Raw genomic sequence first — 17,096 nt, 5'->3', positions numbered from 1 at the left:
AAAAAAAAAAAAAAAAAAAGACCGATCACTGATCACTGTGGAGATGTTTATTAGGACAATTGTTTCTTATTGTAGTGCTGCAAGAATGGTTGCAGCAGGCCACACCCAGCCCTCAGTATGTTTTTTGATACAGGATCTCTCACTGAACCTGGGACTTGTTAGTTCTAGTATACCAGATGTCAAAAAGCACCAAGAATCCTCCTGTCTCCATACATCACCCCCAAGTACACCATCTCTGGGATCACAGCAAAAAACTGAGGTGCCCAGATTTTCACATAGGTACTGAGGATCCAAACTCGGGGCTCATGCTGATATGGCAAGTACTTGGCCAGCTGAGAAGTCTTGCTAGCCCTGATTTCACACTTCTAAGACCTACTTTGCCCTCAAACACAAAACTACCATTAACAAATTCTTTCAGTAAAGGACTCATAAAAAATCAAACCAACTCATGAATATGCCTCTAAAATCAGTTTGGGTATGGTTTGCATCTGTGGAGTGAGCCTTCCATAAAATCAGATATTAGTTAGTTACTCTCATAAGTTTTATGTAGATACAGCTTGACTTCTCTTTGAAGTCAACTTCTTCAATGAATTGTGAAGGTATTGTCTTCAAATATAGGACTTTATTGTCATTTTGTGGAAAGCAACCAGTATTTTGGGCAACAGCTTGAGTTATTTGGAAATTTCCATGGGACCTCTTTGGCCGACAGTTCAGCTAGATGTAAACCAATCCTGAGACTGGAGACTTCATGTGGTGATGAGATGTCCAGCTGGGACTCTGTCTCTCTCATCATCTGGAAATTTCATTTATATCACCTTCATAATATGTACATATTTTAGTAAGCTTCTAGAGTATTAGGTTTCTACAATATCCTTCAAATGGTCTTTTATTTTAGTGGTCTCTCCTCATATTCTCTCCATCATCCTTCTCTTCCCTGCCCCTTCCCAAAAATGTTTAAAGTTTTTGAATTTTTAAAGTAATGTCTATACAAGATTAAACAAATGTTTTTTCCTCAGCTTCTAAATATAGTAGCCAGTACTTAGGAGCAACAGAAGATAGCTGTTGATAACTAGTGGTTGGACTGGCAGCACTGTTTCTAGATAGTGTTTTTGCTAGATGAAACAACTATGAACTTTCACCAACTTGTACAGTTCTTGAATTTTACACAATCAAAATATTGACTGCTAAATAAATGCCTTATAAGAGAGCAATTTTCTTCCTACCTCTATTTTCATTGCATAATAAAAGTAGTTACTTTACTGTATAAAGGGTGAAGTAATTGGCATGCAGTTGAAAAACTTAACAGTGCCATCTGGTGGACACAATTACTGTGACTGTAGCTGACTGTATGCCATATCTACACATTTCTTATGAAAAAAAAATTCTAGTATGACTATTGTGAGATTTAACTTTCAATATAATGTGATAAATGCATTTTCATTACAATATTGTATCATTTAAAGTTTACTCAAGTTGCTTCATTCTGTCCTTTAGAATCTTAAAAATAGCTCCTTCATACTGTCATATGTACATTACTAAATATATATCTCATACATGTCTCACCTTTTGCCACCCAATACTATTTACTGTAAAGCATTTTTAAATCACTGGTGTGAATTTTCAATAATTTTAATTGGCTCAGAGTACAGCAGTCTCTGCCTTAGCCATATTGCTAACCAGAATGTCCATGTAGTATATATCATTACCTTTGAAAAGGAGGACCAATATAGTAGTGTAAAAACTGTTTATTTTTTAACTACAAGAACAAATTAGTATTAGGTTAAGTTATCAGTGTCACTACATGTTGAAGGTCAAATATTTTAGTGGAGTCAGGTGACAGGGGTGGCCAGAGTTGTTATGTTTGGCTAGAATAGACAAGATTTAACCACAACTATTATGAAAGTTTAATATTTTCCAAGAAAACTGAAGTCATTACCATCATTCATTTAAAGGATGCACACAAGAATTAGACCAATTCTAAAGAAAACAAATGATAGATCTTAAAAATAGCATAGGGACTCAGTAAAAACACTTTTTTTGATCAAAAAGAAAACCTCACAAAGAACCAAATAAATTGACTGAAAATAAAATAACTACTTTGAAAAATAAGAAATTCTCTACTATGATGCTGCGATGTTGTCAACTCACTGATTATTGATTTAGGAAGTATCCAAGTAGGATTCACTTATAATAGTTTAATTATATAAATTATATATAATAAATCTATGGCACTTGGGAGGCAGATTAAGGCCAATATCTAAGACCTTGCAGGCCTTCAGAGTCAGTCAGGGCTACACATATATACAAAAGGCAGGTATACTTCTCCATGGAAGGAATCCAAATATGGTTGCAAACATCAAAGTTATATGTTAAAGATAAAAGCTTAACATATGAACTCTTTGGTAAATAGTATACTGTTTGCATCCACCCAAGATCTCTCTCTCTCTCTCTCTCTCTCTCTCTCTCTCTCTCTCTCTCTCTCGTGTGTGTGTGTTTGTGTGTATATATAACTCTGAAAACTTAGAAATTTCTCTATGATTCTGTAGCCCTTAACAGATGTGCCACTTACAGAAACTCTTTCTGTACCACATACAGATCATTACACATACAGAAACTCTTTCTGTAATCATCTATCCAGGGATTTCATTGGGTAACTTCCAATTTTGTTCTTTGCTAAATTCTCTTTTTAATAATTCCCTCTGAGACTGATTAAATTGTTGAGATATTTTACACAGACTTAACTGAAGGTAATTCACAGAAGAATACAAAAGTTTCACTCCACCTTTTGAGCATCATCTAGTTGCCCTGCTACAATTAATAACTAATTGTGACAAAGTAGATCAGTTTATTACATTTGGAAAATTATCTTCCTGATAACTAAATTGTACCTAGAAACAAGCAAAATCCCAGCTCACATTAACCTTCTCAAAGTCACAAATTTACCTTTTGGGACTCACTAACTAATGCACCTAAGTATAGAAGTGGAGTATTAGGTAAATCATCCATAGGGAATCACTCTGTTTGTAAACCAGCAATATAAAATTGGCTTGAACATACTATATTGAGAAAGAGTTTTTATTTAATTAGAGACATTTGTAAAAAATAGTCTCAGTGGATGTAAATAATTAATGGCAATGATAGAAGAGTTTCTGTACGTTTTTTCATTGTTTCTAGTGTTCACTCCATTGAAAGTGCAAATTTATATTGAATAAATTACTTCAGAAATCTCCCATATTTTAGGAGAAAAAAATCTTAAAGGGATTAAAGGGAGAAGAGGCAGTCTCAACACTAAGATGAAATTCTCCTCAAAAGAAAGGCAATCAGAAATATCCCCATCAATTTAATAAATTCTTAAGTTTAAAATGTGGACAGGGTTATAGAAAATCATAGAACTGAGCAAACAGATTATTACATTGCAGCTGGACATTTGAAACTTTGATGGGTTTAAAAATGTGTTCATTACTTTGTACTTTAAGAAGTTCTTATTTTAAAAAATATGAAGAACTCTATGTTTATGTCACACACAGATTACTATAGCACGGCTAACTATAAAAACAGAGTATTAGGTTAAATATCTATAGAGAATCACTGTATTGTAAATCATCAATGCAGAATTGGCTTGAACATACCATATTGAGAAAGACTTCATCTCTTGTTTTAAGACTTCATACTTAATTAGAAATAGATGTATAAACACAATGAATGAAAAAACAATGGTAACAATAGAAGAGAGTTATGTTTGGATTTCCAAATTAGGTATGTATGTGTATGCATGTGTGTGTGTGTGTGTGTGTGTGTGTGTCACACCAATTAAAGAGAAACAGTCCATGAATTTGAGAGAGAAAAGAGGTACATAGAAGGGTGTCTTTGTTAGGATTTCATTCCTGTGAAGAGACAACATGACCACAGCAACTCTTACAAAGAAATACATTTAATTGAGTTGGCTTGCAGTTTTATCTGTTTAATTATTTATTATCATGGCAGAAAATATGGCAGTATGCAGGCAGGCATAGTGCTGGAGAAGGAACTAAGAGCTCTACATCTTGATCTGCAAGCAGCAGAAGGACATTGGCTCACTGGACATAGCTTGAACATAGAAGACCTAAAAGTCCCTCCTCACAGTGATACATTCTTCCAATAAGGTCACACCTAATTCAGCAAAGCCATGCTTTTTAATAGTGCCACTCCTTATGAGCCAAGCATTCAAACACATAAGACTGTGGGGGACCATATCTATTCAAATCCCCCACATTCCAATCCCTGGCCCCCATAGGCTTGTAGCTATACCATAATGTACAAATGCATTCAGTCTAACTTCAAATGTAAAAGTCCAAACCTCAAATAATTTTCTGAGATTCATGCAATCTTTTAACTCTAATTCCCTGTAAAATCAAAATGAAAAAGCAGATCACATACTTCTAACATACAGTGGTATAACATATAGGATATTCATTACCATCCCAAAAGGGAATATGGTGAGGAAATACTGGACCAAAGCAAGACTGAACAGCAGCTGGACAAACTCCAAACTGAATCTCCATGTCTATTGACAAAATGCTTTCCAGATCTCCATCTCTCCAACTCCACATTCATTCTCTCTCTCTCTCTCTCTCTCTCTCTCTCTCTCTCTCTCTCTCTCTCTCTCTCTCTCTCTCTCTCTCTCTCTCTCTCTCTCTCTCTCCCTTTCTCTCCTTTCTTGACAGTTATCCCACAACTCTGGCATCTCCAATATTTTGGGGTCTCCAGGCAACTTCAATGTCACAGCTTCATACCATGACCTCTCTAGGTCTCCAGGCACAGACAGCTCTGCTACACAGCTGGCCTCAGTGACTTTTCTAAGACATATAGAGAGACTCCATAACCCCTTTTATTCTATCCTTGTCTCTAATGCCAGAACCGCATGACTGAAGTTGCCAGGTTCTGTTGCTTGCAGTGATTGAAACACGGCCCCCTTGTTCAATTACATCTTCACCAGTTTTCTGTTTTCCATGATTTCCTTCACTTAAGCATGGGTGTCTTGGAACTTGCTCTGTAGAGCATGCTGACCTTGAACTCAGAGATCTGCATGACTTTATCTCCAGAGTGCTAGGGATAAAAGTCCACTATGCCTGGACCAAAGCTGTCTTTAAATTCCTTTTCACAAGATGGAATTTCTTTCTCAAAGTTAGGTAGGTGGAGTCTTCCCCTGAGGTCACCTCTCCATTTATTTCATTTCTTAACATTTAGATCCTCCATCCACTTTTTGGTACCCATATTCTCTGATCTATATATACATTTTGTATTTTTTTCTTGCTCATCTTACTCCTTTTCATCAAAATGCACTACATAAAAGTGAACAGTAGTAACTATACAATAAAGTCTATACTAGGCTGTTTTGAAATTTTCCTTTGGTAATGTAATTAATCTAAATCTCTTCACTTTAGCCTTAGGCAATATCTTTGCACAAAAGCTAAAATCAGCCGCATTCTTTACTAAAATCTCACAAGAATGTTCTCTAGGCAACATATTAAAAGTCTACTCCTCTGAAGTCTGTTGAGCAGGCCCTAATAGTTCAACTCACCCACAGCATCATTGTCTCCCATGTTTTTACTAGTATGGCCTATTAAGCAGAGATAAAGCATTTCAATGTTTTCCTAACCCAAATTCCCCAAATCTTCATTCCTCCAAGCAAAGGAATGGTCAGGCTTATCACAGCAAAACCTCAGTCCCTAGTACATACTTCTATCTTAGTTAGGGTTCCACTGCTATCAAGAGAATCACAACAGCAACTCTTATAAAGAAAAACATTTAGTTGGGACTGGATAACAGTTTCATAAGTTTATTGTCATGGTAGGAAACATAACAACATTCAGGCAGGCATGAGTCTATTGGGGTGGGGGAGGAAAACCTGTTCAAACCACTACAAAAGAATTGAACAGAGGAAAAATAAAGGGTAAATAATATTACAATATGCAGATTGAGGAGAATAGGGGTATCAATAAAATTATGTTGGTTGAACATAATTTAAGGGTATGCTTGTATGTGTATGCATATGAGTGCACATTCCAGGGGAGACATTTTGGAAGTCCATTTTATCCTTTCACCAGTGGGTTGAACTCAGGTCACCAGGCTTAGTGGTATGTGAAATTCAGCCCATTTTAAATGTTTTATTATATATTTTAGTGTTTTTAACAGACTACTATCTATGTATGCTTTATGCATTTGTGATATGTCTAATTTTGTTTTAATTTTTAAATTTTCTATTTATCCATTTTGTTCAAATTATAAATTTATAAAGAAAATATTTTCCTATATGTGGGTAGACTGAGCTCAAACTCATTTTGTTCAAGAACTAGATATGTAACCATTAAAATTAATGTTATTCCATCTAATCTGACACTTTATTTAAGTCACATCATTTTTTCCATCAATTTTTTTAAAGGATCTATATCAGAAATAGACATTGAATCCCAATATCATGTCTTCTCAGATTCTTTCATTTGGAAATGGCTTCTCAGTGTTTTTAATACAACAATGACAACATTGTTGACTACCTATTTTAAAGAATGTTGATGAGTTTGGATTTTCCTAAAATGCCCTGATGGGCAGATATACGACTTCTGTCTTTTGTGGAACTATCACAAAAGTGACACTAGATTTTCATTGTCTCCTATCACATAAACTCATGCTGTAATTTTTCTTATAATTCTTTTATTACTTAATACAGATGTTCAACCATTAGACTGAATACAGGGACAGCTCAATGGAGGAGCTAGAGAAAGGACCCAAGGAGCTGAAGGGGTTTGCAACCCCCTAGGAAGAAGAACAATATGAACCAACCAGTACCCCCAGAGCTCCCAGGGACTAAACCACCAACCAAAGAGTACATGTGGAGGGACCCATGCCTCCAGCCGCATATGTAGCAGAGGATGGTCTTGTTGGTCATCAGTGGGAGGAGAGGTCCTTGGTCCTGTGAAGGATTGATGTCCCAGTATAGGGGAATGCCAGTACCAGGAAGCAGGAGTGGGTGGGTTGGTGAGTTGCAGGGGTGGGGGGAGGGTGTTGTCAGAGGGGAAACCAGGAAAAGGGATAATATTTGAAATGTAAATAAAGAAAATATCTAACAAAATATTACCAATAAAAATGTGGAGATTTTTCAAGAATACAGGAGTCAATCTACTTCAAGATCCAGCTATACCACATGGACTTCTATCATGAAAGGTTGTTGGACTTTGTCAAAGACCTTTTCTGTATATAATGGGATGATCATGTGGTGTTTTCTTTCAGTTTGTTATATGGAATGTATCAAGAAAATTATCCATTTCTTTTAGATTTTCCAATTTGTTGGAGTACTAATTTTTAAAATAGGCACTGATGGTTCTCTGGATTACCCTGATATCTGTTCTTATGCCCTCCTTTTCGTTTCTAATTTTCTACATTTCTAAAATGTGGATAACCTCTCTCTCTCTCTTTCTTAATTTGGATTAAAATTGGTTAATCTTATGGTTTTACTAAAAAAAAAAAATCTTTGTTTTATTGATACTTTCTATTTTGTTTTATTTTATTTTATTTTATTTTATTGATTGTAGTCTTTAGTGTGATTATTTTCTTGCACTCTAGTCCCTTTGGGTGCAATTCCTTTTATTTGATCTAGAGCTTTCAGATGTGCTGTTAAATTACCATATGGGACCTCTTTTAAATTAAGTGATATGAACTTTTCTTTAGAACTGCTTTCATTGTGTTTTACAAGTTTGGGTATTTTGTATATTCATCATCATTCAATTCTAGAGAGTCTTTAATTTCTTTGTTTATTTCTATCTTGACCCTTTTTTTTTAATTATTCACTTTATATCCTGTACACAAGCTCCCTCCTGGTCACCCACTTCCACAATTCTTCCCGCTAATCCCCTACCTTTCTCTGCCACCCTTGCACATCAAGTCTGTGACACTAGGCACATACTTTTTCACTGAGGCCAAACAAGGCAGACCAGCTAGAATAACATTTCCCACGTACAGGTACTAGCTTTTGGGATAGCCCTGGATCCAGTTGTTCAAGACCCACATGAAGACCAAGATGCCCATCTGTTAAATACATGTGAAGAGGCCTAGGTCCAGCCCATATATGTTCTTTGTTTGGTAGTTCAGTCTTCAAGAGCCTTAAGGGTCCAGGTTAGTTGACTCTGCTGGTCTTCCTGTGAAGTTCCTATCCCCTTAGAGGTCAAATCCTTCCTCCTGTTCTTCTATATGAGTTCCCAAGCTCCAATCATTGTTTGACTGTGGGTCTCTGTATGTGTTCGAGTCAACTGCTGGGTGGAGCCTCTCAAAGGACAGCCCTCCTAGACTCCTGTCTGCAAGCATAAGTGGTATCATTAATAGTATCAGGGATTGGTGCTTGCTCATAGGATGGGTCTCAAGTTGAGCCAGTTATTGATTGCCCATTCCCTTAGTCTCTGTTCAGTTCCCCATATATTTCTTGTAGACAGGATAATTTGGGGTTGAAAATTTTGTGGGTAGGTTGGTATCCCTATTCCACCATTGAGGTTCCTGCCTGGCTACAAGAGGTGGTCTTTTTAGGTTCCACTTCACCAGTACTGTGAGTCACAGCTAAGGACATCCCCCATTGACTCTTGTGAGCTTCCCTTATCCCAGCTCCCTGTGTCTTTATGCAGATTCCCCTACCTCTCCACCCCCATCAGTTGCAGATTTCCATTCATTATCATGGTCATCTGGTCATCCCTCCTGTACATCCTCACACCTGAACCTTCACCCTCTATTCCCCTCCCCATTCTCTCTTCTACCCATTTCCATCCCTCCATCTGCCTCTGGGGACTCTTTTATTTCCCCTTCTGAGTGAGATTCAATCATCCTTACTTGTATCTACCTTCTTGTTTAGCTGTTTTGGGTCTGTGAAGTGCAACACGGTACCTGTATTTTCTGGCTAATACCTACTGAGTACATAGCATGAATGCCTTTTGGGGACTGGGTTACCTCACTCAAGATGATATTCTCAAGTTTCATCAATCTGTCTGTAAAATTCATGATGGCTTGATTTTAATAGCTAAATAGTAATCCATTGTGTAGATATACCACATTTTCCTTGGCAGGAGAACACTCCTCAACTGCTGCTGGGTGTGCAAACTTGTATAACCACTTTGGAAATCAATTTGGAGTTTTCTCAGAAAATTTGAAATAGTTCTACATCAAGGCCCAGCTATATCACTCCTGGGCATATACTAAAAGATTCTGCACCTCAAAAAAACACTTGCTCAACTATGTTCTGTTGCAAAGCCCCGAACTCCGACCGGCAGAGACGGGGGGGGGGGGGGAAATGAGACAAATGCCAAGGAAGGTTCCAAACAGATTTCTTCTTTATCTCTCTGAGCAGCTTTTTCCTCTCCCTCTCACAAACAGCTTTCTTTAACCCTCTCCTGGCTCTAACTAACTCCAACTGCTTTCTTCAACTGCTTTCTCCAACTGCTTTCTCCAACTGAACTGTTTACAGCTTTTTCCCACAGCATTCTCCTTCCCCCCCAGGTCACATCCTGTTTTCAGTCCTCTTACCTAATTCCTCCTCCCTCTCCTGGATCTGGTCAGAGTTCAGCCAGGGTGCACGGTGATAGTCCAGTGACTCAGCAGCCAGGCAGTACAGGATTGTCTAAGTGTGCAGGCTCAGGTTAAACAGGGATCACGGTGGTCTCACTTGCTTCCCACAATGTTCATAATAGTTTTATTGTAATAGCCAGAATTAGGAAACAACCTATATATTCCTCAGTTGAAAAAATGGATAAAGAAACTGTAGTGCATCTACACAATGTAATACTATTGAACTATTAAAAAGCAAGAAATCATGAATTTTGCAGGCAAATGGACAGAACTTGAGAATATCATCATGAAGTAACCCAGTGAGTTCCAAAAAAAAAAAGTCTGGTATGTACCCTCTTATACGCGGATATTAGCCAGAAAATACAGGTACCATATTACACCACAAAGACACAAAGCAACTAAACAAGTAGGAAGGTCCAAACAAGAAATCTTGACTCTTACACAGAAAGGGAAATAAAATAGTCATAAGTGGCAAATGAATGGTGGTAACTGAGGGGAAGGAGTATGGGGAAGGGAGTGGGGGATTCAGGATCAGGTATGGGGAATGGCAGGAGAGATGGCTAGATGACCATGAAAATAAAAGAAAATCTGCAACTGACAGGGATAAGGAGGTGAGGGGGCATCTCTAGGGAGAAAGACTCCTGGGATAAGGGAAGCACCCAAGAATCAACAGGGGTGACCTTAGCTGTGACTTACAACACTGGGGATATGGAATGTAAAGAGGCCATCTCCAGTAGCCAGACAGAAACTCCAATGGAGCAATAGAGACACCAACCTACCCCCATAATTTTAAACCCAAAATTTATCCTTTCTACAAGTAACACAGGCATGGGGAGAGAGCAGAGACTGAGAGAATGACCAACCAATAACTGGCCCAACTTGAGACCCATCCCATGGGCAAGCACCAATCCCTAAACCTCTGTTATGCTTGCACACAGACGCATGTTGTCCTCTGAGAGACTCAACCCAGCAGCTGACTCAGATACAGGTTTCCACAGCCAAACAGTAAGAACTTAGGGGTGCTTACAAAAGAATACAAGGAAGGATTGTGGCCCTGAAGTGGATAGGAACTCCACAGGAAGAACAACAGTCAACTAACCCAGACCCTTAGGTTTCTCAGAGTCTGAACCACCAACCAAAGAATGAAAAAAAAAGAAAAAAAGGCTGGACTTAGGCCTCTCCCTTCATATATAGCAAATGTGCAGCTTGACCTCCTGTGGGTCCTGAACAACTGAAACATGGGTAATCCCAAAATCTGTTGCCTGTATGTGGGATACTTTCTACTAGCTAGGCAGCCTTGCCTGGCCTCAGAGGGAAAGGAAGTGCCTATTCTAGCAGAGAATTGTAGTGCCAGGACTGGGAGAAACCCAGGGGGCCAACACCCAATCAGAGAAGAGGAGGAGCAATGAGGGAAGGATTATGGGAGGGGCTTACTGGAAGGAGGCCAGTGAGCAAGCTGTAAAGTGAATGAGTAAAAAGATAAAATGAAATAAATTAAAATGTTAAAACTGGGATGTGCCAAGAAAATAAACTATACTGAAATAATAAAGTAATTTAAACAACCCTATGGTAAATGCAACACTACACACTACAGAACGAATACACATAAACAAAGAAACATGCATTTATATTAATGACTGTACAGCTCTTTAACATTTTTAATAAAACAAAAGTAACATTGTTTATTTAAATAAATATTTAAATTCACAAAAAGAAAATTAACACAGTCAAAAGAACTTAGGAAAATAAAACAATTATAGACCATGAATATTTGTATACAGTTATTATTCATATATATAATATAAGCATTCATTTTAGAGGTATTATATTTTGAATAAACTAGAGCAAAATAAAACCAAAAAAGATATGTAATAACTTGCACATCATCATAAGATATTTTAAAATGGATATTAAACTCAAAGTATACTTTACAGTAAAATCACTGGCATGTCCAAAACAAAACTGTTAAGACATAATTGGAAGGTATGCATATCTGCAGTCATTGAAATACTCAGATTATTAAAACAAAATGTTTTCTGTAATATCATGAAAGTAATTTTTCAAATTAGAAGCAAAATGCATAATTTTAATTTAGATATAAAATTTGAAACGAGGAATATATATATGAACTAATTAGTCAACCATTCATGATGCTGACCATCAAAATTTATTAGGACAAATATGGCAAGAAAGTTTTTAAGCAATTCAATGTATATTTAATTTGGGAGCAATGAATTTAACTGTATTTTTTACAATTGTAATACCCAGCTACGACATTATGGTTACATAGAAGAAATAATGAAAATGTACATGGATTTTTACTTTTATATATATATACATATCACTAAAAATTAATATATCACTAAAAATTAAATTTAACATCCAAAACACTGAGTTGCCTTTGATTGAACTATTCCATAAATAACTGATAATGTTGCTTTTAGTTGATTTTGCAGTTTGAAGGAAACTGAAAGTCAGTGCCAGGGTATTTTCCTCAGCAATGTCTTCTTCAAAGCACTTTTTACCTCTGTATTCCTTAAGCTATAAATCAGAGGATTCAGCATTGGGATGATAAGTGTGTAGAAAACAGCTACAATCTTGCTTTTCTCTGGGGAGGAGATGGACCCAGGCTGGGCATACATGAAGAACACAGTTCCATAGAATAAACTCACCACTGCTATGTGAGAGCCACAGGTAGAGAAGGTCTTACTCCTACCATGGGTGGAGGGGATCTTCAGGACAGTGGAAATGATGTAGGCATAGGAAACCAGAATGATAGTGATGGTGGAGATGATGATGAAAGCAGAGAGAATAAACAACACAATCTCATTCACAAAAGTGTCAACACANGANATCTTGATCAGAGCTGGGACATCACAGAAAAAGTGGTCCAGCTTGTTTTCTCCACAGAAACGCAAGCTGAAGGTGAATCCTGTTTGTATCATGGAGTTGATGCACCCACAGATATAGGAGCCAGCCACCAAACGAATACAAGCTGGCTGAGACATATGGACTGTGTACAGAAAGGGCGAGCAAATGGCTGAGAAGCGATCATAAGCCATCACTGCCAAAAAGAAACCTTCTGTTCCAACAAAAAGAGCAAAGAAAAAGAACTGTGTTGCACATTCATTATATGAAATTTTCTTTTCCTTGGAGAAAATAGTAGCTAGAGTTTTGGGTGCAATGACTGTGGAATAGCAGAGATCTAAAAAGGATAAATTTTGGAGAAAGAAATACATTGGTGTATGAAGTCTGGAGTCTATTTTAATGACAGTTAACATGCTGATGTTTCCCAATACAATGACCAGATAGATAAACAAGAACAGTAAGAACAAGGGAACACGTGCTTCTGGAGATGTNCAGAATCCCAGCAGAATAAAGTCTGTCAGCTCAGTATAGTTCCTGTTATGCTCCAGTTTCATAACTGAGACCTATCTGAAAAAATAGATCACAGAGGAGTGTTGTCAACTTGTGGTTACTATTCAGGGGAGGACTGCTAATGTAAATTGATGCATTTTCAGTTTTTTACTTGGCTTAGTCAATGTACTGCCAAAAATTAAGCCATGCATTAGCTCTAAGATAATAAGCCCCTATATAAAGAGAAGCATGTGAGTGGTAGACACCTAAGAAAGTTTGAGGTGCTTTCCAAACTTTCAGTACATCAAAATCCATCTCTGTCCAATGGGAGTTTCTAATACCTGCTGTATGAGATTATTGAGAGAATTACATGAAACACTTCATAAAGAAGTAGCATTTGTAGTGACCCAAACATATTAAAAATGTAATAGTAGTCAAATGCTTAAACACATACACATGTAATCCTTTGAAATTTAGAAATGAGAAATTGCGTATAAATCCACACCAAAAAATGCAGTTAATTTTGTTCTTCTGGTCTACAAAGTGAGTTCCAGTACAGCCAGGGCTATACAGAGAAACCCTGTCTCGAAAAAAACAAAACAAAAGAAAAAATGATTAATGAAGGGAAAAAACTAAATTTGAAAGACAGCAAGGAAGGATATCTGCAATATTTTGGAAGAGGGAAAAAGAAATGGAAATTATTTAATTATATTATAATTTCAAAATTAAAACAAATAAAGAACATGTCATGTGTATGTAAAGACCTTAGGACACAGGGGGTTGCAGTATCACAAGGTGAAATACCTGCCTGGAAGAACGTCATCCACAGGAAAACTTAGCCTTGTGTCCCCTGCATGAGGCTTTTACTGTTAACTCCCGTTTTCTGCATCATTACTACTTATCTACGAATGCCACCATGACTTCTTTTGGGGCAGCCAAGCTCCAGCATCTCTTTTCTCTTGCTATTTTAGATATACACATTATTTGCTTATGTAAAAATGTCATTGCTGATAAATAAAATTAATTTCCCCCAAAAGAAATATTTTTCTCTGTAAATATTCACAAAGCATGAAATAAAAAAATCAGAGTCTGAATTTCACAGACTCTCATGTACTTCTTTAGTAAATATTTACAGGTACTATCAAATGTCAAAAAGTACACAAATAAAAAATTAATGACTAAAATACCTAAAAAGTTAAAACTAAATAGAAAAATAGATTTTATAATATAATCTTAGGGAACTAACTAACATTTAATTTCAGATATACAAAATCAGGCTTTTTTCTTTGAGGAACTCAATGAACCTTTGAACTTGTATATTTTAATTTCAAAATCCCATGCAATTAAAAGTAAAACAGAGAGAGAGAGAGACGCGAAAGTGGCTTAGCTTATGACTTTTTTTCTTTGAAGAACAAAAGAATTTGTCCATAAAATTATGATGCTTTGATTCATATAAATTTTGGTTCTAACCCTTGCTCTTTCTGCCACTGGCTGAGTCATCTAGGGAACTGGGCTAAATATCATATATGTATTTAATTAACAGTAACCTGTGCAATAGAAAATTGACCCAATAGGTTGTCATAAGGATAAAAGTTAAGTAAAATGTCTATCGCATGGAAAATAGGAAATATTAAATAAATAAGATCTACAGAAAAATAATTAGTAAGATATACAGAAAAAAAGACATCTTTTTTATATACATTTGAAATTCAAATACCCAACTACTAAAATCAGGCTACATAAAAAAACTTACTAAAGAACTTTAAAAGTTAATTGGCTTTTTAAAGTCATATTAGGAAAAGTATAACTGACAAAAATTATTTATCCTTCATATAGATTCTTCAAGTACCAAACCACATGAACCAACCACACCTGCTTGTTTCCTCCTGTCACATGCCCTCACCACACTAGCCTCAGAAGAAATTCCTTCACTCGGTCTTCAATTCAAACTTCAAGAAATGTCTTTTTTATATTGTGTAAATGTGAAAATGAACGTACCTCCTACAACTGAAGTCCTTTAATCTAGCTGCATAATACTATCAAATAAGGAAAGAAAATCAAAAAGTTGTATTATATACACATATATTTCTACTTAAAATAAAATAAGCCCCAGAGGTCAATTAGGTCAGTGTTTGCTACACTTTCTGACTCAGTAGAATCACCTGGGAAGTTGTTTTGCTTTTCTATTTAATACTTTTTCCTGGGTAGCACCTTAGTACTAATTAGTCTGAAATTGTGANATGTCTNCCTGTGAGATGAGTTTAGGGTAGGATATCTTCATTTTCTGATTCCTACTGGCTCTTATAGTTTCAGTCTATGAAGAAGTTCAGAGATAAAGTAGGCTGCAGTGCTTCCAAGGGAACAAATATTTCCTCACTCAAAATTAATCATTAATTATGAAAAATCTTTGAAAAATCATTTCACAACTACAGCTTCTAGGATTCCCTGCCATTACTCAACAGAAACAGTAATAAAACTAACTCATTTCTCTTACTTCTGATGTCATTTAAAGCTAAGAAGTGGATCACATATTTGTAATATTGCTCACTGGATAAACACTTATGTAATACTGATGCTTAATATAAAAAAATAGACCAAATCCCATTAAGATGTATTCCTTCATTGTTTTTATGATTTCCTTTTGTGATGTCCACTATATGTAAGTAACTTTTCTCAGCCTTGAAAGGCTACTTAGGATCACATGAAAATATGTATAGTATTGGATCTTAATATGGAATATGTGAAGAGGCTTTTGTGTTATGAAGTCCAAATAATTAAATATAAAATATTGTGTATTTAAATTACAGGTAATTTTTGGATTACTATCAATTTGTAAAAATAAGGGCTGACCTAAAATAATTAGTAATAAAAATAAAATGAGAAAAAAATATATTCACATATATCCTACTACCCTAACTTCCTAAAACAACTTAAATCATCATGGAAATGCACCACATTTTCTGTATCCATTCCTCTGTTGAAGGACATCTGGTTCTTTCCAGATCCTGGCTATTTAAAGAAGGCTGCTATGAACATAGTGGAACATGTGTCCTTGTTACATCATGGAGCATCTTTTGAGTATATGCCTGGGGTTGTATGCTCAGGTACTACTATGTCCAGTTTTCTGAGGAACCACCAGACTGATTTCCAGAGTGGTTGTACCAGCTTGCAATCCCACAAGCAATGGAGGAATGTTCCTCTTTCTCCACATCCTCGCCAGCATCTGCTGTCACCTGACTTTTTTATTTTAGCCATTCTAACTGGTGTGAGGTAGAATCTCTGAGCTGTTTTGATTTGCATTTCCCTAATGACTAAGGATGTTGAACACTTCTTTAGGTCCTTCATGGCCATTCAAGTTTGCTCAGTTGAGAATTCTTTGTTTAGCTCTGTACCCCATTTTTAATAAGGTTATTTGGTTCCCTGGATTCTAACTTCTTGAGTTCTTTATATATATTGTATATTAGCCCTCTATTGGATGCAGGGCTGTTAAAGATCTTTTCCCAATCTGTTGGTTGACTTTTTGCCCTATTGATAGTGTCCTTTGCATAACAGAAGCTTTGTAATTTTATGAGGCCCCATTTGTCAATCCTTGATATTAGAACATAAACTATTGCTGTTGTGTTCAGGAAAATTTCCCCTTTGCTTGTGTGCCGAAGTTCTTCCCCACTTTATTTACTATTAGTTACAGTATATCTGGTTTTATGTGGAGGTACTTGATCCATTTGGATTTGAGCTCTGTAGAAGGAGATAAGAATGGATCGATTTGCACTCTGCATGTTAACTTCCAGTGGAACCAGCACCATTTGTTGAAAATGCTGTGTTTTTTCCAGTTTGGTTTTAGCTCCTTTTTCAAAGATTAAGTGACCATAGGGTTTGGTTCATTTTTGGGTCTTTAGTTCTATTCCATTGACCTACCCGCCTGTCTCTGTACTAATACCATGCAGTTTACCTTGAGGTCTGGGATGGTGATTTCACCTGAAGTTCTTTTATTGTTGAGAATAGTTTTCACTATCCTGGGTTTTGTTATTCCAGNTGAATTTGAAAATTGCTATTTCTAACTTTATGAAGAATTGAGTTGGAATTTGGATGGGGATTGCATTGAATCTGTAGATTGCTTTCTGCAAGATGGCCATTTTTACTATATTAATCCTGCCAAT

The 17,096-nt window shown here is 36.4% G+C and overlaps 1 protein-coding gene across 1 annotated transcript; it reads right to left on the bottom strand.

Moving 5' to 3' along the window:
* Window positions 1-12,056: 12,056 nt before the first annotated feature.
* On the bottom strand, window positions 12,057-13,004 carry LOC110327041 (olfactory receptor 12-like). Its single transcript, XM_021205729.1, has one exon. It carries the CDS (start codon window positions 13,002-13,004, stop codon window positions 12,057-12,059), a length of 948 nt encoding a protein of 315 aa, XP_021061388.1.
* Between the last annotated feature and the right edge of the window lie 4,092 nt (window positions 13,005-17,096).

This window comes from Mus pahari, chromosome 9, assembly GCF_900095145.1.
Source record: "Mus pahari chromosome 9, PAHARI_EIJ_v1.1, whole genome shotgun sequence".
Taxonomy (NCBI): domain Eukaryota; kingdom Metazoa; phylum Chordata; class Mammalia; order Rodentia; family Muridae; genus Mus; species Mus pahari.
Note: the sequence above shows the minus strand (reverse complement) of the source record. Positions and strands in the feature narration are given on the sequence as shown.